At 42.3% G+C, this 27724-nt stretch overlaps 1 protein-coding gene across 2 annotated transcripts; it reads left to right on the top strand.

Moving 5' to 3' along the window:
* The first annotated feature begins 6263 nt into the window (after positions 1-6263).
* LOC110504131 (ephexin-1) lies at positions 6264-27172 on the top strand. 2 transcript variants are annotated; one of them, XM_036961650.1, is made up of 15 exons: positions 6264-6745; positions 11922-12036; positions 12456-12830; positions 13566-13651; positions 14874-15109; positions 15258-15418; positions 15645-15797; positions 18793-18918; positions 19025-19151; positions 21825-21914; positions 23240-23403; positions 23599-23757; positions 23895-23974; positions 25410-25514; positions 25703-27172. In XM_036961650.1, the coding sequence occupies exons 1-15, from the start codon at positions 6544-6546 to the stop codon at positions 25951-25953; spliced, it is 2430 nt and encodes an 809-aa protein (XP_036817545.1). In that variant the 5' UTR covers positions 6264-6543; the 3' UTR covers positions 25954-27172. The 2 variants fall into 2 exon arrangements, with proteins under 2 accessions (XP_036817545.1, XP_021438634.2); XM_021582959.2 differs by having other exon boundaries at positions 6266-6745; positions 18789-18918; positions 19077-19151.
* The last annotated feature ends 552 nt before the right edge of the window (positions 27173-27724 follow it).

Consider the following 27724-nt stretch of genomic DNA (forward strand, 5'->3'; position numbering starts at 1 on the left):
ATAAGGCTGTAACGTAACAAAATGTGGAAAAAGTGAAGGGGTCTGAATACTTTCCTAATGCACTGTATGTGTGCATTGTGCAATAGATACAATATACTGAATGTGGTAACACATTTGTCAAATTAATGAAACAAGGTGTAAGCCTAAGATCATATTTCAAGACCATGTACAACACAGACAGCGATTGAGAGTCCTACTGAGTTTTTGTCACCTGCGGTGATACTTGAATTTAACGCGATTAACCAAACATTTTGTTTGATTAGCTACTGTACATAACCAAGGAGTTAACAGTCCTTGTATCACATTTCCACACAGGCTGCCAAGACTGTGACATTAATAACATGATCCACCTGCCTCCTGTTACAGGAACGATGGATGCAGGGGGAAGGTAACCAGTAAATTAGGCTTAATTATATTTAATTAACTAATTATCACCAGGGGTTTGCCAATATATTACTCTATTTTTATTTTATTAATCTTTTAATGTCATGTAATATTATCTTATGTTGTTCTTGTCCGTAACTGGTCCTTACTCAGTCATGTGTTTGTACATTTTATGTGGAACCCAGGAAGAGTAGCTGCTGCATGTTCAATAGCTAATGGGGATCCTAATCAATTATAGTGAGCTTCAAAAGTATTGGGACAGTGACACATTTTTTGTTGTTTTGGCTCTGTACTCCAGCCTTTTGGATTTGAAATGATACAATGACTATGAGGTTCAAGTGCAGACTGGCATTTGAGAGTATTTTCATCCATATCAGGTGAACCGTTTAGAAATTACATCACTTTTTGTACATAGTCCCCCCTTTTTAGGGAACCAAAAGTATTGGGACCAAAAGTTTTGTTTTTGGTCCCATATTCCTCGAAAGCAATGATTATGTTAAGCTTGTGACATTACAAACTTGTTGGATGCGTTTGCTGTTTTTTGTGTTTCAGATTATTTTGTGCCCAGTAGAAAATAATGGTAAATAATGTATTGCCTCAATTTGGAGTCACTTTTACTGTAAATAAGAATAGTATATGTTTCTAAATACTTCTACATTCATGTGGATACCACCATGATTAAGACAAAACATCAGCTATGCTGGTTAACGCTTGACCTGATTGAATCCAGGCCTAAATTTAACCAATAGTAGTGCTCTTTGGTTAGTGAATAGCATATGGAAATTGTAACTTTAATCTTTAATGATTGTAAAAAACTGTTTTGCACAATAAGATTATTAAACAGATGTTGGGGAGAGGTTTCCCTTTGGTGGATAGATTAATAAATCAGATCAGGATAAATTAGGTTTCCCTTTGGTGGATAGATTAATAAATCAGATCAGGATAAATTAGGTTTCCCTCTAGTGGATAGATTAATAAATCAGATCAGGATAAATTAGGTTTCCCTCTAGTGGATAGATTAGTAAATCAGATCAGGATAAATTAGGTTTCCCTCTAGTGGATAGATTAGTAAATCAGATCAGGATAAATTAGGTTTCCCTCTAGTGGATAGATTAGTAAATCAGATTAGGATAAATTCGGTTTCCCTCTAGTGGATAGATTAATAAATCAGATCAGAATAAATTAGGTTTCCCTCTAGTGGATAGATTAGTAAATCAGATTAGGATAAATTCGGTTTACCTCTAGTGGATAGATTAGTAAATCAGATTAGGATTAATTAGGTTTCCCTCTAGTGGATAGATTAGTAAATCAGATTAGGATAAATTCGGTTTACCTCTAGTGGATAGATTAGTAAATCAGATTAGGATTAATTAGGTTTCCCTCTAGTGGATAGATTAATAAATCAGATCAGAATAAATTAGGTTTCCCTCTAGTGGATAGATTAGTAAATCAGATTAGGATAAATTAGGTTTCCCTCTAGTGGATAGATTAGTAAATCAGATTAGGATAAATTCGGTTTACCTCTAGTGGATAGATTAGTAAATCAGATTAGGATTAATTAGGTTTCCCTCTAGTGGATAGATTAATAAATCAGATCAGGATAAATTAGGTTTCCCTCTAGTGGATAGATTAGTAAATCAGATTAGGATAAATTCGGTTTACCTCTAGTGGATAGATTAGTAAATCAGATTACAGTAGGATAAATTCGGTTTACCTCTAGTGGATAGATTAGTAAATCAGATTACAGTAGGATAAATGAGGTTTCCCTCTAGTGGATATATTAGTAAATCAGATTAGGATAAATTCGGTTTACCTCTAGTGGATAGATTAGTAAATCAGATTACAGTAGGATAAATTCGGTTTACCTCTAGTGGATAGATTAGTAAATCAGATTAGGATAAATTCGGTTTACCTCTAGTGGATAGATTAGTAAATCAGATTACAGTAGGATAAATTCGGTTTACCTCTAGTGGATAGATTAGTAAATCAGATTAGGATAAATTCGGTTTACCTCTAGTGGATAGATTAGTAAATCAGATTACAGTAGGATAAATTCGGTTTACCTCTAGTGGATAGATTAGTAAATCAGATTACAGTAGGATAAATTAGGTTTCCCTCTAGTGGATATATTAGTAAATCAGATTAGAACAAATTAGCTTTCCCTCGTGTGAATAGATTAGTATTCAGATTAGGATAAATGAGATTTCTCTCTAGTGAATCGATTAGTATATCAGATTAGGATAAATTAGATTTCTCTCTAGTAGATAGATTAGTAAATCAGATTAGGATAAATGGGAGTGACAATCCTTCATATTAGTAGGGGAGAGTGGGGTAAATTGTGCCAAAGGGGTTATTGTGCCAAAGGGGTAAATTGAGCCAAAGGGGTCAATTGAGGGTCCCTTCCCACTGGGCACAGACGTCAGTTCAACATCTAGTTTGGATATACATTTGGTTGAGTTGTCAACTAACGAGAATTCAACGTGAAATCAACAACACGTTGGATTTAGGTACAATTTGTGTTTAAAAAGAGACAAATGCACTTACGTTGATGACGTTTTGCAAATCTAATCAGTTTTCCACATTGATACAATGTCAACACAGATTTTTTGGGTTGAAATGACATGGAAACAACATTGATTCAACCAGTTTTTGCCCAGCGGATTTTCTCGGAAATCATACACAAAATTAAACATTTGACCAAATATTTAGGAAGAGGTCATAAGTCTGTGAAGGAATAAACCACATGGAAAAAAATGGTAAACAAGTTAGGTCCAAAAAATTGATTTTCACCAAGTCAAAATAATGTATTGTGTTCGAGGTTTCACGATGCTTCTATCCAAACCAAAGTCATTTGTTTTAAGATTGTTCTATACATCAGTTGGAATCTCGATAAGCTTCAATATGAGGTCCTAAAACTAGCATGAAGTGCCTCCTAGTAGCTGTGTGGGCTAATATAGTCAAAATGTTTGTCTTGGGGTAAGTTCAGCCAATGGCCTTGGGGTAAGTTAAGCCAATGGCCATGGGGTAAGTTAAGCCAATGGCCAGTTGATCAAATCAAAGTGTTTTCTTCACAGGCATAATGCTAGGCATTATTGTTGGGATATGAGGTAACAACAGAGCCTGGATAATGTTAAGTGTAAAAAAAAACCATTACGTATAAAGTGTGTGTTAGGTGTTAAATCTGTGTTCAAATTTGCTTAAAATTAGAGGATTGTGATTGTGTTGAATTGTGTTTTGGAAATAAAGAAGACGTGGTTTTAAAAAGGTAGTGGAAATATTTAATTCAGTACAGAAATGTGTAGGCGGCTTAATTTACCCTGTCCCATTGTGCCACTAGACCACTTGCTTTGGACAAGCTATGTTTGTTAGAAAGAATACTACATTTCCCTTGATGGAGTGATTCTGAATGTAAAAATGGCTCAACTAAGCCCACTCTCCCTTACAGCTTTGACTGAGTTTAATTATTTCAGTCCCTTATGAGGTGAAACACTAGCAAGCATCTCTCTCTCTCGCTCTCTCCTCTTCCTCCCCACTTCTCACCTATACAAAAAGCTGATACGACACTTTAGCCAGAGGAGTTGATATACATTATGACTGAGTCCGTAAAAGCACTTTGTAGACATGTTCTATCCTGGAGCATAAGTTAATAGTTAACCAATAGGTGTCATATTATTATCAACAGGCTTCAGGTGTGGAATTTTAACAATGCCTTTAGCAGGCAGATTAAATCCATCGCTCGACTCAGATAACCACACTGTGGTTGGAGTTTACAAACGGCACTCTTGACCTGTGAACTAGAAAGACAGGGCTTAGAGAGTGAGAGGAGAAATATGTCCAACCAGGTTACACAATAATGCATCCTCAGGGAGGGACATATTGCATACCTCAGATGTCTGACTTGAGCTCAAGGAAAATTCTCAGTGGACAAAACGCATTCCGCCCCGAAACCCATCAGCTCTCTCTCTCTCTCTCTCTCTCTCTCTCTCTCTCTCTCTCTCTCTCTCTCTCTCTCTCTCTCTCTCTCTCTCTCTCTCTCTCTCTCTCTCTCTCTCTCTCTCTCTCTCTCTCTCTCTCTCTCTCTCTCTCTCTCTCTCTCTCTCTCTCTCTCTCTCTCTCTCTCTCTCTCTCTCTCTCTCTCTCTCTCTCTCTCTCTCTCTCTCTCTCTCTCTCTCTCTCTCTCTCTCTCTCTCTCTCTCTCTGTGTGTGTGTGTGTTCAGAAACCAACCTGTTCAATATACTGTTGACAAAGGGAGAATAAGAGTACTGATACTGTCACTATAAGTAAACATTCCTATTTTGATCACTGATTTGAGAAATCCTTTACACTTTCACTTCTCTCTCTTTTCTTTCTACTGTACCTCTCCTTCCTATACACGTTCTCTATATTGAAACATTACTGTAATAGAGATCTATCTGATTGGTTGGGTAGATCCAGTCAACAAAGCTGTGTGAATCACACAAACACGCCCGTCTGAGGTGAGGAGTCAGTAGGGTGAGTCTGGAAAAGTGTGGTGCCTTGCTCAATCTGCATTGTTATTTTGTCAGTGTGACGTGAGATTGTTTCTGTTGTTATTGAGACGTCAAGAAGATCTGTGTGCCTTATTGCGCCTCTAATATATTATTAGATATGAGAATCTTTCCCAGTGACACAATAACTATTGTAGTTGGATGATCAAGACAGAAACAGTTCTGTATAAGACAGGCAGCTTCAGAGAGCTTGTGTTGTTACTCTGTCAGCCTTCCTCGATTATCTTTTGGATGTTGTGTGAATGTGTTTGACCCCCAGACCCTCTCCATCTGGTCTGATTAGAGGGAAGGAGTTTGATGGTGCGAGGCGAACACTCTGCTCATACAACGAGGCCTCACTCAACCATTCTCTGCATAAAGGAGCCCTGGAATTCTCTCTCCTGCTGCTGCATGAACTGTACTGATCAGGCAGCGGGGCGCAGGTTTACAGAGACCATCATCCACCACAGACAAGCAGGACAACAGGCTACATATCATCTGAACACACAGTTCTGTACCACACTGGAGGACCTACAGGAGAACTGGCAGGTGTACTGGCTTTTAGTGTGTTCTCTGAGGTGTGACTAACCCCTATACAGGAGAATACAAGGTATACACCACTGGGTAACACACTGAAGATCTCCAGAGGAGGAATATAAAGAAAATAAGTACTAAAGGAGTGATCAGTGATCGCCATGAGGCTGAATTCCCTGGCACAGGTAAGTGGTTTTTCTGGTTCTCCAGAGCACAGAAGAGCAGAGCAGAGAGAGATGGCATGCAGGTGAGGCCAGGCCGGGCTCTGGAATATCTTTCAGCGGGCCCCAGACAGACAGTACAGCAGTGGTATTCAAAGTCGGGGTCTGCAGTGGGGTCGGCAAATGAAACATTAAGAGAACAGATTGTTGTATGGGACAATATACAAATGTTTTTGAGAAAGATGATTAGAAAAAAATATGTTGAGTAAATGTATTTTTTGGTTTCTTTTCATTTTGATAAGAGATGAAAATGTAATGAATTAAAGGATATTTGTTGATATAAAAATAGAAATGTAACTATTTTAAGGTTGTGTCATTATATTTGGAGTGAGGTGGGATCATGAGAAAAAAAATGGTGTCCCCAGAAATTCTGGTGGAAGAAATGGGGTCCCTGCTGCAAAAGTTTGAATACCATTGCAGTGCAAGGCGGTACACAGAGGGTGAGAGGGAGGGAGGGAGAGAAAAAGAGGGCGAGTCATACACAGAATCATTACAGTTTAGGGAGAGAGAGGGGGCTGACTCTGATTGGCTCCATGGCTGTTTGAGTAACTAACAACACTCCTGCCCCCCAGGCAGGGGGTGGAGGAAGGGGGAGGAGTAGAGAGAAAGTAGAGAGAGGAGGAGGGACTAGGGAGAGCTACTTTGGCCTCAGTGTGCCGGGCAGTCGCTAACCTATGTGAGACTGAGCCCTGAAGTGTGTGTTGTGTTGTTGTTGTTGTGTTGCCTCGCTGGGACTTGAGATTGACAGAAATGGATTTTCTCCTGGATTCTGGCTAACATTTGATGGATTCTACACTCTCCTCTGCCCTGAAGCCAAACCCGACAGGAACTACCACACCATCCCGGATCTGAGAACAGAAGGGGGGGACACACCCCACGGAGCCTGGAGCCCATTGCCATGGCGATGACGGCCCTGTTCAGGGGCAAGTGGGGACAAAAGTCGCAGGAGCCACCTGAGAAGCAGCCCGCAGCATCGGTGCACTCCACCAACCACGAGGAAGAAGAGGAGGATGACAGGGTCATCGCCCCCATCCGCAGGAACTCCCGCTTCTACCGTTCCATGAGGAAGAAGAGGCTGGCCTCGTCAGAACAACTTGAAAGTAAGAATAGAATACCCCCCTCTTCCCTTCCGCTCTGAATTTCACCAAGCATAGGCTACCTGAGGCAGCAGGTAGCCTAGTGGTTAGAGTGTTGGGCCAGTAACTGAAAGTTTGTTAGATCGAATTCCCGAGCTGACAAGGTACAAATCTGTCGTTCTGCCCCTGAACAAGGCAGTTAACCCACTGTTCCTAGGCTGTCATTGAAAATAAGAATTTGTTCTTAACTGACTTGCCTAGTTAAATAAAGGTTAAAAAATCTGTCTTTTGTCTGCTGCAGTAGTGTCATTAAGTTTGAGAATACAATAACGCATTCAGTTTGAAAATATCTAGGATTCAGGTAGCATGGAATGCTGATAATCTATGTGTACAGCAGTTTTACCACAAAAAAATGACTTCAAAGTATTTTTTACTTAGTTACTTTACACCACTGATCTTTATATCCCATTGATGGACACAGGAAGACCCTGACCTCTTTCCTAAAATCATCCAGCCAGTCTGTCTGGGGTATCATTGTTGTTATTCTGTGGTGTTTTATAGACCGCAGAACAGCAGCTGTTGTCTTGTTCCACAGAGAACATAGGCTTGACGGTCGGACGGTCCTGAGAGCTAATGAAAGCTAATGAAACCAGAGGAACCGGTTCCATTGTTTTATAATATGTGTTGTTTTAACAAATCTGTATGAGTGATGCCTGTTCTTCTAGCCAACCACCTTTAACCTCCAGTCTACACACTTCATATAGCCTGAGGCTGGAGAGGAGGAGAGCTGCCGTCACGGAAATACTCCCTTCTCACTGTGCATAAACTGGTTGAATCAACATTGTTTCCACATAATTTCAATGTGGTGACGTTGAATCAACTTGGAAAAGTGATTGGACTCTCAAAAAGTCAGCGACCCGGAAGGGTGAAATTTTTTGTTGATTTCACGTTCAATTCACATTAGTTGACAACTCAACCAAGTGAAAATCAAAACTATAAGTTGAACTGACGTCTGTGCTCAGTGGGTTGTTACACACCATAATATATTGCTATTGTCAACAAAGTATTCAGATACATGAATGTATAGGCCAATGGACTAAGAACTGTGCGACTACACCAGTGCATTCTACGACAGTTATGGTATGCTGTTTTTATTTCAGCCCTTCCCCTTTGTGTTTTTTACCCCTGTACATGGTGCAGGCCTCCAAGAATAGACACAGACAGTTCATTTCTCCAGGACTCTTTCCTGGTCCCTGGTAGACTTCGCCCAGCCTGTGAGATAGGCTTTTAGGGTGTGAGGGACATTTCTTTATATATGACCAGTTAGTTCCGGAGAGTCAAGCGCCCTAGTTAAACAAGAGCACGTTGTAAAATGTTGTGGGACCATTATAAAACAGGATGAAAAGAGATGATGCTCTTCAAAGACTGTAACCCTTGATATTTTCTTTGAGTCAAAGTCAAACCAGTATTCAACCTCTAGTGAAAGCTGTTTACATTTACTTTTAATTTAACCTTTATTTAACTAGGCAAGTCAGTTAAGAACAAATTCTTATTTACAATGACAGTCTAGGAACAGGAACTGCCTTGTTCAGGGGCAGAACAACAGATTTTTACCTTGTCTGCTCAAGGATTCGATCTAGCAACCTTTGCGGTTACTGGCCCAACGCTCTAACCACTAGGCTACCTGCTGCCCCAAAGTTGGTTACAACTTTCAGTTTGGTAGATAACCTTATCTTATCTGATCAATTGCTTTTTCTTATAGGAATAGTACAATTGTTGATTCACTTTTTCATTCCTCATACTCTCTCAAAACAATCTTGAATCTACAGGAATGATATACAGTAATGGGTCAATGAGTTTAAAAAGATAAGTCGATTTTTGTGTAAACGACCTACATGAGGTGTATGGGACTGGATTGGCTGTTCCATAGTTATTGTGTTGTATGGGACTGGATTGGCTGTTCCATAGTTATTGAGGTGTATGGGACTGGATTGGCTGTTCCATAGTTATTGTGTTGTATGGGACTGGATTGGCTGTTCCATAGTTATTGTGTTGTATGGGACTGGATTGGCTGTTCCATAGTTATTGAGGTGTATGGGACTGGATTGGCTGTTCCATAGTTATTGTGTTGTATGGGACTGGATTGGCTGTTCCATAGTTATTGAGGTGTATGGGACTGGATTGGCTGTTCCATAGTTATTGTGTTGTATGGGACTGGATTGGCTGTTCCATAGTTATTGAGGTATATGGGACTGGATTGGCTGTTCCATAGTTATTGAGGTGTATGGGACTGGATTGGCTGTTCCATAGTTATTGAGGTGTATGGGACTGGATTGTCTGTTCCATAGTTATTGAGGTGTATGGGACTGGATTGTCTGTTCCATAGTTATTGAGGTGTATGGACTGAAGTGTATGGGACTGGATTGGCTGTTCCATAGCTACTGAAGTGTATGGGACTGGATTAGCTGTTCCATAACTACTGAAGTATATGGGACTGGATTGGCTGTTCCATAGTTATTGAGGTGTATGGGACTGGATTGTCTGTTCCATAGTTATTGAGGTGTATGGGACTGGATTGGCTGTTCCATAGTTATTGAGGTGTATGGGACTGGATTGGCTGTTCCATTGTTATCGAGGTGCATGGACTGGATTGGCTGTTCCATAGTTATTGAGGTGTATGGACTGAAGTGTATTGGACTGGATTGGCTGTTCCATAGCTACTGAAGTGTATGGGACTGGATTAGCTGTTCCATAACTACTGAAGTGTATGGGACTGGATTGGCTGTTCCATAAATACTGATGTGTATGGGACTGGATTGGCTCTTCCATAGCTACTGAAGTGTATGGGACTGGATTGGCTGTTCCATAACTACTGAGGAGTGTATTGGACTGGATTGGCTGTTCCATAACTACTGAAGTTTATGGGACTGGATTGGCTGTTCCATAAATACTGAAGTGTATGGGACTGGATTGGCTGTTCCATAGCTACTGAAGTGTATGGGACTGGATTGGCTGTTCCATAGCTACTGAAGTGTATGGGACTGGATTGGCTGTTCCATAGCTACTGAAGTGTATTGGACTGGATTGGCTGTTCCATAGCTACTGAAGTGTATGGGACTGGATTGGCTGTTCCATAGCTACTGAAGTGTATGGGACTGGATTAGCTCTTCCATAACTACTGAAGTGTATGGGACTGGATTGGCTGTTCCATAACTACTGAAGTGTATGGGACTGGATTGGCTGTTCCATAACTACTGAAGTGTATGGGACTGGATTGGCTGTTCCATAGCTACTGAAGTGTATGGGACTGGATTGGCTGTTCCATAGCTACTGAAGTGTATGGGACTGGATTGGCTGTTCCATAACTACTGAAGTGTATGGGACTGGATTGGCTGTTCCATAACTACTGAAGTGTATGGGACTGGATTGGCTGTTCCATAGCTACTGAAGTGTATGGGACTGGATTAGCTGTTCCATAACTACTGAAGTGTATGGGACTGGATTAGCTGATCCATAGCTACTGAAGTTTATGGGACTGGATTGGCTGTTCCATAAATACTGAAGTGTATGCGACTGGATTGGCTGTTCCATAGCTACTGAAGTGTATGGGACTGGATTAGCTCTTCCATAACTACTGAAGTGTATTGGACTGGATTGGCTGTTCCATAGCTACTGAAGTGTATGGGACTGGATTGGCTGTTCCATAGCTACTGAAGTGTATGGGACTGGATTAGCTGTTCCATAACTACTGAAGTGTATTGGACTGGATTGGCTGTTCCATAGCTACTGAGGAGTGTGAATGTAAACTGAACTCACTGTTCTGTGGGTGTAATAAATACAACAGGTGTTCAGTGGAGTGTGTGGTAGATGTGTGCCCATAGTATTAAATGGCCTTATTTTGTCCAAGCTGGTAGGCTATTGCATCACAACTTATTAGAAGACTAATGGCCAATGTAATGCATAATACCTCCAGCAGTCTTTAAGTACAAAGTCTGTTTTGAAATTATTTTGTATTTTTCACTGGAATCCTGCTACAAATACCTTAACAGGGATAGATTTTCTCAAAGGATTCTATTATATTTTATATATAGAACATCATGTGACTTTGGCCTATGTGGTGTTAGATCAGCAGAAAAGGGTGGCGCTTTGCAACTCCACTGAACTGAAGCATATAATTCCTGACTTAATGGGTGGGTAGATCTTCTGTTACAACAATAAGCATATGGAAGCACTTGCCCCCGAATAAGCAGGTGGTAATCTCAGAAAAGCAGAGGGGATTTTACCTGAGTTTGAAGGCTAGCTATCTCCATCGGTCATATCTTTGGGACATCCCTACCCCATTGAAGTTGACATTTAAAATGGTTAAGGTAAGGGTTAAGATTATGGTTAAGGTCAGGGTAAGGGTAGAGGATTCGCACAGCTGTTTATCAAGAGTTTATAACTGACTAATTCAAATGTCACTGTGTGAGTGTTCTCATGAGATAATCAGTCTCTTAACTCGCCCTCTTAATGCCAGTTTGCCAGAGGGAAATCAAGTGCTTGCAGGTCTGGGCGGTGTTAGTCAGTGGTGCAGCAGCTTATATAGAACCAGAATGGAGCTGCCAGGCAAACAGTGCCATTGAAAAACAATTCCTAAGTAGACTAGTTTAGCACTGGGAGGAAAACCCAGTTATTCACGTGTCCCAGGGTACAGTAATCTGCTGAAAACACACTCTCTCTCAATCCAACTCAGGAGACTCCCCTAGCAACACATTCTTCTGTCTAAAGTGGGTTTCAAAGTCATGACTACCTGCATATCAGCCCTGTACTCTAAAGAGTCACTGTGTGTGTGTGTCTGTGTTTAATATAGGAAAATAGAGATAAAGTACTTTAATTTCCTTGTCCCTAACTCACTGTTCACTCTTTGCCCACTCACCCTTTTCTCTTAAACCCTTACTTATCATCTCTCTCTCTCTCTCTCTCTCTCTCTCTCTCTCTCTCTCTCTCTCTCTCTCTCTCTCTCTCTCTCTCTCTCTCTCTCTCTCTCTCTCTCTCTCTCTCTCTCTCTCTCTCTCTCTCTCTCTCTCTCTCTCTCTCTCTCTCTCTCTCTCTCTCTCTCTCTCTCTCTCTCTCTCTCTCTCTCTCTCTCTCTCTCTCTCTCTCTCTCTCTCTCTCTCTCTCTCTCACCATCTCTTTTTCTCTCTCTCTCTCCCTCTTCCAGGCCCTGCCGTCTCTCTGAGGCCTGGTCCAGAGCCCACCCCAGGCAGCAGGTCAAGCAGCAGCTCCCTCTGTGTCCCTGATCTCCAGAAACCTTCGCTATCTCCCCGGGCACAGCGGTGAGCCTTGCCGTAACCCAGCCCAGACTGATTCAAACACACACACACACAGACACTCACACGCAGACACACACTCAAACTGAGGAGCAACCAGGAGCAACCATTGTCTTTTATGAGCTGCTTTTCCATTGAGTGACATGTGAGCCTAGAGCAAGACAATACAGGACACTGTTCTTTGTTGCATATATTGTGTAAAGGAATATCAGTGTTCTGAATGCGCTACAGTTATATTTACATGTTAGTCATTTAGCAGACACTCTAATCTAGAGCAATTTACAGTATTTCGTGCATTCATTTTCATACTATTCCGTTACTCTAATACAGTTAGAGTTAAATTTGCCTCCTCATCTTCAAGAAGAGATATCACTCTTTCTTATTGTTATTGCAGCTGCTTATTACTGTGTACCTCTTGTATGTAGTACGCCAACCTCTCCACGCCAACTCCATTCCGGAACTGCGTTGCCGAGCAACGGGGAGCTCAGGAGCCCACACACACTTACTAGCCCGGCCTCTTCCCCTCTTTGGACTAGGAGAGGAGGAGGAGGGGGAGGAGGAGGGAGGAAGGGTGCAGATGCTTCTCCAACTAGTGGTCAGTGTGGAGGGGGCTCCACTTCCTCCTCCTCTGTTTCTAGAGCTCGGTTGTACCGGACACACGGCATGCACACACACACTGAAGACATGGAGAGCCTCTCAGAACGCACTGCAACCGCCTGCTCCGTACGGGAGCCCGGAGGGGGGACACAGTCACCGCAACCAGCGGAGGAGGAACTCAATGAAGAGGGCGTCAAACTCAGGTAAAAATATGTGGAGTGGAGTGTGGTGGGGGAGAGAGGAACTGTTGGGTTCCGCAATAGTTGATAAGTGGTAATTATGTGCTAATTGGTAATTGATTATTGAAAGTGCAGTATGTTGCAGGTGATGTATTTCTGTGTAATAATATGCTGAAGAGATTGAGCTTTTTGAAGAGGTGCTCAGTGAAGTACTAACAGTGTGTAGTGAGCTAGGCAGGCTGGAGATAGATGTGTAGTCCTCTAATTTTTCTTGCCGCATTTCAACAAGTGTGTCTAGAATGAGAGGAAGTGGGAGTTGCAGCATTTCTGCTCCTTCTATCAAACCCATCTTAGTAGAAAAAAAGGAGTCCCTGGTTAAAATATTGGGGCATGAATATATGTCTTGTTTTATGAGAACGTGTCTTTTAAAACACATATTAATGATCTTGAGGATGGACTCTCTCATAATATAAGGAATGGGGAGAACCAGAATTTCTAGATAGTCTGTTGAGATGTGAATATCTAATATTTCTAATGTGGTGTAAGTCAACCCACACAAAATTAACAGATGATATTTGACAATGTGAAATGAAGTGCTCTCAATCTGACTCCCATAGAACTCCGGATGATCCAATGAGTGTCCTTGAATTGTTGTAAATTATAGGATGAATAGTGGTTTGTCGTTGACTTCAAGGCATCTCCTTGCTCATCTCTCATCTTCATTTTTCTATCTTTCTTTCTCTCATTCTCTCTACTCAGGTTGGTGAGCAACAGGGAAAGAGCGAGCTCAACACCATTGAAAGTAGAACCCATCTGCTACAGTCTCAACATTGTCAAGAACGTTGGTGAGAAAAATATAGCCAGTAGAACTGTCAATTCCACGCAAGGTGGAGGCAACATATGTATTCCACCCACACTATAGTCTCCAGAGCTGCTGCTGCTGCACTGACATAATGACCTTCTCTGTTCCACCACCTACACACGCACAGGTGGTGGTACACACAAACATATGCAGGCACATACACACTCACACACACTGCTGTTAACAACAACATATCCCATAATATTTCCTTAAAAAGAACAAGATTTGCCTGAAGTTGCATCCATCTATCACTTAAAACTTCACTGTGCATCCGTCAAGTTTGAAGGCTGAGTTTAGTGTGTGGTGGGGCTCTGTTCTCTGTACTTACAGTAACGGGTATAGATGAGTTGAGATACTGATGTTCAGAGCAGTGTCACACCTAATCTGTGGATGTAAATAAATGGATGTCCTTTGAAAGGATGCATTAATGGAATAACTCAGCAGAAAGTGCTTTTTGTCAACATGTTGGTTCAAGCATGCCTCCCTCTTTCTCCTCTCTCAATCTCACCCTCTCTCTCCATCTCTCGCTCTCCCTGTCTTCTATATCCCTCTTTCTTTTCTTTCTCTCCCTCTCTTATGTAAGTGTCAATACCATACGCCCACCTACAGTAGGTGAGCATTTGAATTTGACTGAGGGGGCTTATGCAACCATTTCCTGTTGTTCAACATGACCTTAACGTCTATGTAGTGTGAGAGGACAGAACATACACATGCACACACGCACAGTGCTAATGTTCTCCTCCGCAACTAACCACCCTGCTTATCAATGTGCAAGTATCCAGCCCTCTTTCACCTGAAACTGGCTGAGAGAGAGGTAAAGAGAAAGAAAGGAGAGGACTGATAGAGAAATGTGAAGGAGATGAGATCCATTATTTCAAATGAGATGAGATCCATTCTTTCCAAATTGACTCTACACAATAACTAATGTAGTTACAACTCCACGATGTCACACAAATATGAAGGGAACGTTTTAGTTCTGGGTCACGGGGGTCAGTGTAAAGACAATAAAGAGTGGTTGTGAGTTATAAGTTTGATTGCCCCATGGGCCACATATACTGTGTGATGTGGCCTCAGACTAAAGTGTCTGCTAAATAACCATAATAATATTTTATTGTTATCAAACCAAACATGACCATGTGCTCAGACTCATGTTGTCTTGCTTCTGTCCTTTTTCATTTCTATTTTGTCCCTTTTTGTCCCACCAGCCTTCCTGTACCAGGAGTACCGGGACACATCCAAGCAGCAGGAAATCGAGCAGCGACGGCAGCAGGATGGGTTGACCTCGGGGGTCAGCGCGGGGTTAGGGGTGACGTCCCCACCGGCCCTGCAGCTGCAGCTGAGGAACAACTCTCGCTCTCTGAGTCTGTGGCAGAACCTGGAGGTCGTGCAGCAGAGCGGCCTGCTCACCCAGCTACCGCAGAGAGAGGTCATTATACAAGAGGTGAGGGGTCAAAGGCCATACAGTAGAGAGAGAGAGAGAGAGAGAGGTAAAAGGTTATACTGGAGGGTGAAAGGTCAGAGAGGTCTTACTGGATGGTGAATGGTAAGTGAGAGCCTTACATGACCTGTGTCCTTGCTCTGTTCTCAAGGCCATGTTTGAGCTGGTGACCTCAGAGGCATCCTACTACAAGAGTCTGGAGGTGCTGGAGACCCACTTCCTGAAGAACCCTGTGCTGGTCAACACACTCAGCCAATCAGACATGCACTTCCTGTTCTCCAACATTGAGGAGGTGATGAAGGCCAGTGAAAGGTAAGAGAAGCCTGTGTGTGTGACTAATCAGCCCCCCCCCACCCCCATCCTCTCTGCAACGTGTGATTACTGATCCCTCTAAACTGCTGTGTTAAGCTTTCTGAAAGTAAAAGGTAAACAAGTCCTTATTCATCTTTCATTCCAGATCATACTGTAAGACTTGTATGGTGACCTTTATTCAACTGTCCCCTGCTGATGATGTCATACTATATACATCCTTCCTTAGGTTCCTGATGGACCTGGAGAACCGCATCGAACAGTCCCTCCAGATCTCAGACGTGTGTGACATCGTCCACGACCACGCCGTCAAGCACTTCCACGTCTTTATCACCTACGTCATCAACCAGGTGTATCAGGAGAAGAACTACCGACGCATTCTGTGGGTACCCCTCCAACTAATGTCTACAGTAGCATGATATGTGGGTTAACCTCTCTGTGCAGTAGTACAATAGGGATGGTGTTGTGGTTGGTATTGTAGCTGTGCCAAACTGTTGCCCATCACAGATCATTACCAATTTAGAATTGACAGTTTAAATCATGCTTTAACTGAGTAAGACCATCTATGTGATTTATGCACAGTAGGCCTATGTACTGTGTGTACTGACTGAATAAGATGAAGGTCTGTGAGTTGTATGACAGCATACCTGACAGAATAACACGTGACTTTCAGCACAATGGGAAGTGGCTGCCTATCAAAGTAACTGAACAGAAAGAACCTTAAGAACCTTGAGCTGTGGCTATGATAACAACAGAACACCTCTGCATTGAATAACATTCTGTTCACCTGTCCTGATCTGGGTGAAGCACACATTTCCCGTGTGTGTGTGTGTGTGTGTGTGTGTGTGTGTGTGTGTGTGTGTGTGTGTGTGTGTGTGTGTGTGTGTGTGTGTGTGTGTGTGTGTGTATATGTCTCTGTGTATGTATACGTACAATATGTGTCCCTGCTTGTGTCTGGGTGGATTTGTCTCTGTGCCTATATATGTACAATATGTGTGTGTGTGTGGGTCACCCTGTATTAATGTTTTTAATGAGAGAACAGAACAGAGTTTGTATTGATAACGATGGCAGATTGATTGTGTGTGTGTGTGTCAGCCTGCATTAGTGTTTTTAATGAGAGAACAGAACAGGGTTTGTATTGATAACGATGGCAGGTTGATTGTGTGTGTGTATTAGTGTTTTTAATGAGAGAACAGAACAGGGTTTGTATTGATAACGATGGCAGGTTGATTGTGTGTGTGTGTATTAGTGTTTTTAATGAGAGAACAGAACAGGGTTTGTATTGATAACGATGGCAGGTTGATTGTGTGTGTGTATTAGTGTTTTTAATGAGAGAACAGAACAGGGTTTGTATTGATAATGATGGCAGGTTGATTGTGTGTGTGTGTATTAGTGTTTTTAATGAGAGAACAGAACAGGGTTTGTATTGATAATGATGGCAGGTTGATTGTGTGTGTGTGTATTAGTGTTTTTAATTAGAGAACAGAACAGGGTTTGTATTGATAATGATGGCAGGTTGATTGTGTGTGTGTGTATTAGTGTTTTTAATGAGAGAACAGAACAGGGTTTGTATTGATAATGATGGCAGGTTGATTGTGTGTGTGTGTATTAGTGTTTTTAATGAGAGAACAGAACAGGGTTTGTATTGATAATGATGGCAGGCTGATTGTGTTGCATAGTAGCAGCAGCAGGGTGTGGTTGTTTGTCAACGTAGATGTCTGTCCTGTCCCTCACCACCATCACCACATACCTGAGAGAAAGACTGTGACGTTCCCACGCAGGCAGCCCTACAGGACAGACCGCATGGATGGTAGAGACGCACTGGGAGCTAAGCCAGTTATCAAACACCAGACGCCCACTGGAAAAAACATACCATGGAGATTAGAGCTGTGAAGCAATACCAAAATATGACACACTGTAGGTCTGTATCAAGAGATTTAGGGTAGGAAACTCCATGGCATTGGGGACAGATTTTAGGAACTCCATCACCTACATCACCTAACATATCATTTACATTTACTCACACCTTAGTGGTGTACATGTAACTGCCAAAATAAAGGAAACACCAACATAAGTGTCTTAATAGCACATTGGGCCAACAGGAAACAGAACAGCTTCAATGCACCTTGGTATAGATTCTACATGTGTCTGGAACTCTATTGGAGGGACGCGACACCATTCTTCCACAAGAAACTCCACCATTTGGTGTTCTGTTGATGGTTCTGGAAAACGCTGTCTCAGACGCCGCTCCCGAATCTCCCATAAGTGTTCAATTGGGTTGAGGTCTGGTGACTGGATGGCCATGACGACATATGGTTTGCATCGTTTTCATACTCATCAAACCATTCAGTGACCACTCGTGGCCTGTGGATGGGAACATTGTCGTCCTATGGGGGCATACCATGGTAGCCCAAATAATGGCCTGCCCAGCATTTTTATACATGACCCTAGGCACGATGGGATGTTAATTGCTTAGTTAACTCACCAACCACACCTGTGTTGAAACACCTGCTTTCAATACACATTGTATCCCTCATTTACTCAAGTGTTTCCATTATTTTGGCAGTTACCTGTATGTACTGTGCTGACATGTTCCATATAATGTGATATAGCGATCATCGGCATAGCATTAATAACCATTAACAACATACAGAGAGTCAGTGACGGTGCTGTGAGTCACCTAGGTATTGGTGACAGTGTGAGCAGCTGTTTTGCTCTGCAGTGAATGCATTCTCCCCTCAAGGCTGGCTGGGAGATTCTTAAGAAATTTTCACTGCTGCTTCTCATTCCTAATCAGATTATTGATAGACTCCACACAGAGAGGGTAACAATCGCAAAGTCGATGCAAAAAAACATTCTTATAAAACACTATGGGAAAGAACTAAACTTGCTGAGCTCGAGATAAGGCTAACTTTAGAGAGGGAGACCTCTGCTGGGCAGTTGGTTGTACTGTCAAGACAGGGTGACATCATAGTCAACAGGCGGCTGTGGTTTTTCACAGGACACATAGCATTGATGGATGGATCTGTGTGGTCGGTGTGTTTGGACCTGCCTGGATGACGTCAGTGTGGTGATTTGTTGCTCTGAGTAAAAGTTCCGCTAACATCATAAAGCATGAGTAATAGTAGTCTGCTGCAACATCTAGCAGTTCTGTGAAGCGTGTCTACTCTCTGCGTAGAACGTCTGTGGTCAGACAACCTCCCTGAATCAGTCTGTGGTGGTTTGAACATGCCTGTGTTTTGTGTTGGCTGTCTTTGTGGTGGTTTGAACATGCCTGTGTTTTGTGTTGGCTGTCTTTGTGGTGGTTTGAACATGCCTGTGATTTGAGTTGGCTGTCTTTGTGGTGGTTCGAACATGCCTGTGTTTTGTCCAGACAGGGAAACCAGTCATTCCGTGAGGCCATGGCTCAGCTGGAGAACCAGCCGCATGTCCGAGGCCTCTCCTTCACCTCCTTCCTCATCCTCCCCTTCCAGAGGATCACACGACTCAAAATGCTGGTCCAGGTAAGTGGAGCAAGAGAGTGGGCTGAACCAAGATGGGGGAGCATAGCATTTCTGAATCGCGAATAATAGTTATGATAATGCTTTACTCTGTGCTAATATATTGCAGTATCCAGGATGTAAGTTTTGCGTTGAGCTTCTGCGGCTGTGTTTGCTTGCAGAACATTCTGAAGAGGGCAGAGGAGAATTCAGATATGGAGGCCAATGCCATCAAGGCTCACCATCAGCTGGAGCAGGTACGGTAACAGTACCAAACCGTTTACAGTACTAAACCAGTTTACAGCACTAAACCAGTCTGGGAGAGATGACAGAGTACTCGATTTGGTTCAGTACTGCGGGTTGTGATTATGGGCTCAGGGCCTGTCATGGTGTTGAGTGTTGCATTAAAAACAATCATCACCATCATCATGTTGGGAAGACTTAGTCTTGCCACGACTCTCTACGCTTTGTAGGGAATGATGACTGTCATGATGAGGTTAGTTGTAGTTGCCACAAACAAAGGAATGTGGTTTTAATTGGAGCATCAAGTATAGCCTCTACATAAATATTTGGTTCTCTCTGAAACAGGTCTAGCACTCTTTCCTTTGGACTCACAATCTGCATATATTCTTTGCCTCCCAGTAATGTTTGTTAAAGAGATTCTCTGGAACTTTTATATAATCTTTTGGAAGTCGTTCCTAACACCCGTGCCAATACATCCTCCAAACACCGGCTTCTTGGGCATGATCACTTAATTATACCATGTCATTGTTGAATACTCCTTTCTGATTGACATGAATGTCATTCTAGAATGTGCATTATTTCCCTATAACGCATGGTCTATTTGCACGGTAGAATTCAATGGCTATAGTTCATGTTTACATGTTTTGTTTGAGCTGCTTTTGAAAGCAAAAGTATAATTGAAAACATATTGGTATTATTGAATTTGATTTTCTTAATAGAAAGCTAGAACTGGTGATTTGGTTAAGCAAGTCTGTTTGTTTGGTTACCACGACAACAAGTCAGAAGTTTACATACACATTAGCAAAATACATTTAAACTCAGTTTTTCACAATTCCTGACATTGAATCCTAGTAAAAATGCCATGTCTTAGGTCAGTTAGGATCACCACTTTATTTTAGGAATGTGGAATGTCAGAATAATAGTAGAGAGAATGATTTATTTCAGCTTTACCTTCTTTCATCACATTCCCAGTGGGTCAGAAGTTACCATACACTCAATTAGTATTTGGTAGCATTGCCTTTAAATTGTTTAACTTGGGTCAAACATTTCAGGTTGCCTTCCACAAGCTTCCCACAATAAGTTGGGTGAATTTTGGCCCATTCCTCCTGACAGACCTGGTGTAACTGATTCAGGTTTGTAGGCCTCCTTGATCGCACACACTTTTTCAGTTCTGCCCACAAATTTTCTCTAGGGTTGAGGTCAGGGCTTTGTGATGGCCACTCCAATACCTTGACTTTGTTGTCCTTAAACCATTTTGCCACAACTTTGGAAGTATGCTTGGGGTCATTGTCCATTTGGAAGACCAATTTGCGACCAAGTTTTAACTGATGTCTTGAGATGTTGCTTCAATATATCCACATAATTTCTGTCCTCATGATGCCATCTATTTTGTGAAGTGTTCTTCGGCTTGCAAGCCTCCCCCTTTTTTTCCTCCAAACATAACGATGGTCATTATGGCCAAACAGTTCTATTTTTGTTTCATCAGACCAGAGGACATTTAAAAAAACGTACAATCTTTGTCCCCATGTGCAATTGCAAACCATAGTCTGGCTTTTTTATAGTGGTTTTGTAGCAGTGATTCCTTCCTTGCTGAGCGGCCTTTCAGGTTATGTCGATATAGAACTTGTTTTACTGTGGATATATAATATTGTACCTGTTTCCTCCAACATCTTCACAAGGTCCTTTGCTGTTGTTCTGGGATTGATTTGCACTCTTCGCACCAAAGACAGGGCAGGGCGTGTCTCCTTCCTGAGCGGTATGATGGCTGCGTGATCCCATGGTGTTTATACTTGCGTACTATTGTTTGTACAGATGAACGTAGTACCTTCAGGTGTTTGAAAATTGCTCCCAAGGATGAACCAGACTTGTGGAGGTCTACAATTGTTTTTCTGAGGTTTTGGCTGATTTATTTAGATTTTCCCAATATGTCAAGAAAAGAGGCACTGAGTTTGAAGGTAGACCTTGAAATACATCCACAGGTACACCTCCAATTGACTCCAATTATGTCAATTAGCCTATCAGAAGCTTCTAAAGCCATTACATAATTTTCTGGAATTTTCCAAGCTGTTTAAAGGCAGAGTCAACTTAGTGTATGTAAACTTCTGACCCACTGGAATTGTGATGCAGTTAATTATAAATTAAATAATCTTTCTGTAAACAATTGTTGGAAAAATTACTTGTGTCATGCACAAAGTAGATGTCCTACCGACTTGCCAAAACTATAGTTTGTTAACAAGAAATTTGTGGAGTGGTTGAAAACGAGTTTTAATGACTCCAACCTAAGTGTATGTAAACTTCCGACTTCAACTGTATATAGTAAACTTGCTAGCTACTTCAGTGGATGTTGAACAAATTTCTATTGGCAAATGAACACATTTCTAGTAGCAAATGTGCTAAATTATAACCAAAGTATAAAAGGGATAATCAACTTGGGGCTCTTTGTGTTCTCTGGAAAATAATGCAACTCTGTAGGTCAGTTCCGAACACACCTTCTACGTTTACGTCTACGTCTATTTTCCATAAAGTGCACAACCCTCGTTGATTATCCTTTACATAAACTACACATTGACACATCCACACTTACTAGTCGCAAAAGTTCCGGAGCATGTCTTTAACGGCCTATATACAATTCCAAGGGAGTGTTGGGATGTGTTCCTTATATAATGGTTTGTTTGCCCGATTGTCAGATTGTGAAGGAGTGCAACGAGGGTGTGAGGAAGATGAGTCGTACAGAGGAACTCATCAGCATTGAGAAAACACTGGAGTTCAAGTCTAAGGTACCTGTCACCAGTCATGTGACAACATGTCTATATTCTATATAGTCAGTGAAATTGCCAGACTGGCACAGACAGACTTGGTCAAAGGTTATCTATCTCAGTTAGGTTCCACTCATTTGGCTACACCCTCAGTAACATCTGCTAAATATATGTATGTGAACTATGAAATTTGATTTGATTGCTTGTTTGATTCCTTTAACCTTTCTGGGAAGGGGGTTCCGCTAGCGGAACACCTGGCCTACAGCCAGTGAAATTACAGGGCGCCAAATTCTAACAGAAATCTCATAATTAAAATTCCTCAAACACAAGTATTATACACCATTTTAAAGATAAACTTCTTGTTAATCCAACCACCGTGTCCGATTTGAAAAAGGCTTTACGGCGAAAGCACACCATGCGATTATGTTAGGACAGCGCCTAGCCACAAAAACCAAACAGACATTTTCCAGCCAAGGAGAGGTGTCACAAAAGTCAGAAATAGCGTTAAAATGAATCACTTACCTTTGATGATCTTCATCTGGTGGCACTCCCAGGACTCCATGTTACACAATAAATGTTTGTTTTGTTCGATAAAGTTAATCTTTATGTCCAAAAACTTCCTTTTTGTTCATGCGTTTAGTTCAGTAATCCGTATGCACAAAATCCAGACAAGTTCCATTTAAGTTCATAGAAACATGTCAAACGATGTTTCTAATCAATACTTAGGGTGTTTTTATCATAAATATTCAATAATGTTTCAACAGGACAATACTGTTTTCATTAGAAAGGAAGGGGAACGAATGTTGCGCTCACGGCCACGCGCGATAAACAACTCATGCTTTCGGCTGAGCCACTTACTCTGAGTGCTCGTATTCTCCCCCCTTTCACAATAGAAGCCTGAAACAACTTCTAAAGACTGTTGACATCTACTGGAAGCCTTAGGAAGTGCAATCTGACCCCACAGACACTGGATATTCGATAAGCATTCACTTGAAAACTACAAACCTCAGAGTTCCCACTTCCTGGTTGGATTTTTCTCAGGTTTTTGCCTGCCATATGAATTCTGTTATACTCACAGACATAATTTTAACAGTTTTGGAAACTTTCGAGTGTTTTCTATCCAAATCTAATAATTATATGCATATTCTAGCTTCTGGGCCTGAGTAGCAGGCAGTTTACTCTGGGCATGCTTTTCATCCAAACTTCCCAATGCTGCCCCCTATTCCAAATTAAGGAGGTCGATAGACCGAAATGTTGGCATTTCAACAGCAAATAAACGGATGTAAAAAAGAGATCTCTATGATCTATAATAACCCTGAGTTGAACCTGTGACCCTCTCCCTCCAGTCGGTGCCGGTGATCTCCCACTCCCGCTGGCTGCTGAAGAAGGGTGAGGTGCAGCAGATGGCCGGGCCAAAGAGCACTAGGACCATGCGGAGCAAGAAGCTCCACCACCCTGTCTACCTGTTCCTCTTCAACAACCTGCTGCTCATCACCAAGCGCAGCTCCAGGTCAGCACATGACATCACCACACAGAGACAGCTAGTGGTCATTCGGGGTCGCAGTGCACAACCACTTTCAGTCTGTGACTTTCTATTGCCCCCCCCCAACACATCATTTTGTATACAGGCTGTTTTGAAGTCTACTACCTGCCAAACTGCCCTTTGTCACATGAGGCTTTGTATATGTGTGTGTCTCTTCGTCAGTGGTGAGAAGTTCCAGGTGCTGGACTCGTGCACACGGGCCATGCTGAGGACTGAGGACATGGAAGACCAGGGTCAGATGCTGGCTAATGTGTTCAACCTGAAACTTCTGGAGAACCAAGAGGAGAGGCATGTCAGCTACATGCTCAAGACCTCCAGCATGTAAGTGACTACAACTAACAGCATTATATATGAGTCTCAAGCCCCCTCGGCACCTAGTGTACTCAGTTCAGTACTTCTCTGTATGCAATGGATCTGTTATTAACAATCTCCAATGTGTTCCTGTGTGCTGCTGCCAGGAGTGACAAGCTGCGCTGGATATGTGCTCTCACGCCAAACCGCCGCACGCGATTCATGTCCACCAGCGCCCACCAACCAGGTGAGACGTACAAAAAGATGACACACACAGACACAGAGATGACATCCAGAACTTTGGCATTCCAGTTGTCAATTTGTTGAGGTAATCTGAAGAGATTTCACCCCATGCTTCCTGAAGCACCTCCCACAAGTTGGATTGGCTTATTGGGCACTTCTTATGTACCATAACAGCTCAATAGAGTTGGGATCCGGTGACTGCTGGCTGCTTCATTATAGACAGAATACCAGCTGACTGCTTCTTCCCTAAATAGTTATTGCATAGTTTGGAGCTGTGCTTTGGGTCATTGTCCTGTAATAGGAGGAAATTGTCTCCAATTTTAAGCTCTGTCCACAGGTTATGGCATGGCGTTGCAAAATGGAGAGATGGCCTTCCTTCTTCAAGATCCCTTTTACCCTGTACAAATCTCCCACTTTACCACCACCAAAGCAGACCATCACATTGCCTCCACCATGCTTGACAGATGGCGTCAAGCACTTCTCCAGCATCTTTTCATTTTTTCTGCGTCTCACGAATGTTCTTCTTTGTGATCCGAACACCTCAAACTTAGATTCGTCTGTCCAGTGTCTGTGTTTTTGCCCATCTTAATATTTTCTTTTTGTTGGCCAGTCTGAGATATGGCTGTTTCTTTGCAACTCTGCCTAGAAGGCCAGAATCCCAGAGTCGCCTCTTCACTGTTGACGTTGAGACTGGTGTTTTGCGGGTACTGTTTAATGAAGCTGCCAGTTGAGGAGTTGTGAGGCGTCTGTTTCTCAAACTAGACACTCTAATGTACTTGTCCTCTTTCTCAGTTGTGCACCGGGGCCTCCCACTCCTCTTTCTATTCTGGTTAGAGCCAGTTTGCCCTGTTCTGTGAAAGGAGTAGTACACAGTGTTGTACGAGATCTTCAGTTTCTTAGCAATTTCTCGCATGGAATAGCCTTAATTTCTCAGAACAAGCATAGACTGACGAGTTTCAGAAGAAAGTGCTTTGTTTCTTGCCATTTTGAGCCTGTAATTGAACCCATAAATGCTGATGCTCCAGATACTCAACTAGTCTAAAGAAGGCAAGTTTTATTGCTTCTTTAATCAAAACAACAGTTTTCAGCTGTGCTAACATAATTGCAAAAAGGTTTTCTAATGATCAATTAGCCTTTTAAAATTATAAACTTGGATTAGCTTACACAACGTGCCATTGGAACACAGGAGTGATGGTTGCTGATAATGGGTCTCTGTACACCTACGTAGATATTCCATTAAAAATTAGCCGTTTACAGCTACAATAGTCATTTACAACATTAACAATGTCTACACTGTATTTCTGATCAATTTTATGTTAATGGTCAAAAAATTGGCTTTTCTTTTAAAAAACAAGGACATTTCTAAGTGACCCCAAACTTTTGAATGGCAGTGTATATGTTATTAATGTGCCTGTGTGTGTGCGTGCGTGTGTGGTCAGCCTCTCCTCAGGTCCAGTGTATTCAGTCGTATTCGTCTCAGGAGCCAGATGAGCTGTCCATTGAGATGGCTGACGTGTTGAACATCCTGGAGAGGACAGATGACGGTGAGATCAGACAACATATCTCCTGGGAGATCTTAGTACTAGGAGCTCTAGTGTAGATTCAACAGGCTGCCTGTTAGTTAATATCTCTCCCTTTACTCCCTCTCTTTCTTTACCTACACTCCTCTTCCATTCTTCCCTCTCTCTCCCCCTCTCTCTCTCTCTCTTGCTCCTCTCTATCACCCCCTCAGGCTGGATGATGGGTGAGAGGCTCCATGATGGAGAGAAGGGCTGGTTCCCTTGTCGGGTAGTAGAGGAGATCAAGAACCAGGAAGTGCGGGCCCAGAACCTCAGGGAGTGCCAGAGGATCCACCTGGCCCAGGAAGGGGGCGCTTCCTCAGGGTCCAGGCTGGGCTCCAGGGGTGGCAGACGCACCCCCAAAACTCCCAAAGTCTCAAATTTCTTCGGTACCTGGACTGACCAGTCAGAGGAGGAACAGTGAAGCACATGATATTCCACACTGAAAGTGATTGGTTGGAACCCCCTGGCATCGATTTTTACTGGACCACATGGATCAAATGACAGAGATCATGTGATTTGAGCATGGGATTGCATTGGAAGAAAGTGACATCATGCAATGACATTATTTCCTATTAACTGTTTCCCTTTCTCAAGTGGTTTTGGTGTGCCAGGGTTTAGGGTCCCAGGCTCTATGGTTTAGGGTCCCAGGCCCCAGGGTCCCAGGCTCCAGGGTTTAGGGTCCCAGGCTCCAATGTTTAGGGTCCCAGGCTCCAGGGTTTAGGGTCCCAAACCCCAGGGTCCCAGGGCCCAGGGTTTAGGGTCCCAGGCTCCCCTGATGGGTCCTACGATCAGAGCACTTCTTCCATAACTCCAACACACTGCATGTCTTACAGTACTTCCAGTGGAATGATTCAGCACTACCAGTCTAACTAAAACAAGGCTCCGGTGGAACAGGAGCTATGCATGTGATGGGAGAAGATGATAACCACAGAAACAGTTCTCAAGGGGATGGTAACATGTGAATATATCGTAACCTTGCCTCAACTGCATGGGCCAATTTTTTTCTGCATTTTTTTAAGCGCTTCTGTGCTAGAGATGTAATTACCCCAGAACAACGGCTTGACGATCCACCCTTTTGTAAAGAGCAACTCCTCTATTGAAACCATACAAGAAGCACGTTTTAAAATCCACCCACTAGCACTGAATGGAAATTAACCGTGAATGTTTCATGATTCTGTACAGTAAATAGAACAATCACATGACAAAGTGCTCAGTATTGGGCAGGAAGCAATTGACTGGAGAAGACGAGCCCTACAGAATCACAGGCCTTGCTTAATCAGTGGACGTGTTCTTGGGGTCAGTTCCCTTGCCAATACTGATATGCCACTTACACATGTACACTGACAAACGAGAGCACACACACACACACACTTGGGGAAATCCTGCACAACTTCTCCAACTTGAAAAACCCTCCACAGACACCTGGTCCTGAAGCATCTGCACAGAATGTGCCAACACACCGACAGCACTGGAATGGCATGCGAGTGACAAAACATGTGGGTGTATGATGAGTATGTGTACGTGTGCATACTGTATGCCTTGAATGTTCAATATACAATTAAATAATTACTGAAACATTGTGTAATTGAATTATGTAAGAAGTAATTTATTGTTAATAAAATCTAAATCTGAAATTCAAATGGACATGATTTGTTTATTATGTTGATAACTGGTTTGACTGATATTTAACCCACGTGTTAAGCCCTGATTTAGGTTCATCTCTGAGTGAATTCCTGGTAATATGGAGATGTCATTTAACCTGCATAAAGGTTGGTGAATAAGAACCCTGTCTTGCTGACACAATATTCTTGTTTACAAAACATTTAGATTAAACATTAAACCATCTTTTAACATACTACCTGAAAAATTGAGCATTACTATATATACACTACATGAACAAAAAGTATGTGGACACCTGCTTGTCGAACATCTCATTGCAAAATCGTGAGCATTAATATGGAGTTGGTCCCCCCTTTGCTGTTATAACAGCCTCTACTCTTCTGGGAAGGCTTTCTACTAGATGTTTGAAGATTGCTGCGGGGATTTGCTTCCATTCAGCCACAATAGCATTAGTGAGGTCGGGCACTGATGTTGGGCGATTAGGCCTAAAATACTACTTCAGTAAAAGTCTAAAAGTATTTGGTTTTAAATATACTTAAGTATCATAAGTAAATGTAGTGCTAAAATATACT

This window comes from Oncorhynchus mykiss, chromosome 24 (genome assembly GCF_013265735.2).
Source record: "Oncorhynchus mykiss isolate Arlee chromosome 24, USDA_OmykA_1.1, whole genome shotgun sequence".
Lineage (NCBI taxonomy): Eukaryota > Metazoa > Chordata > Actinopteri > Salmoniformes > Salmonidae > Oncorhynchus > Oncorhynchus mykiss.

Coding starts and splice junctions, on each gene's coding strand:
- LOC110504131 (XM_036961650.1), top strand. CDS start 6,544: ATGGCGATGACGGCCCTGTTCAGGGGCAAGTGGGGACAAAAGTCGCAG. Junction 12,037..12,455: donor CTATCTCCCCGGGCACAGCG/GTGAGCCTTGCC, acceptor TCTTGTATGTAG/TACGCCAACCTCTCCACGCC. Junction 21,915..23,239: donor CACTGGAGTTCAAGTCTAAG/GTACCTGTCACC, acceptor CTCTCCCTCCAG/TCGGTGCCGGTGATCTCCCA.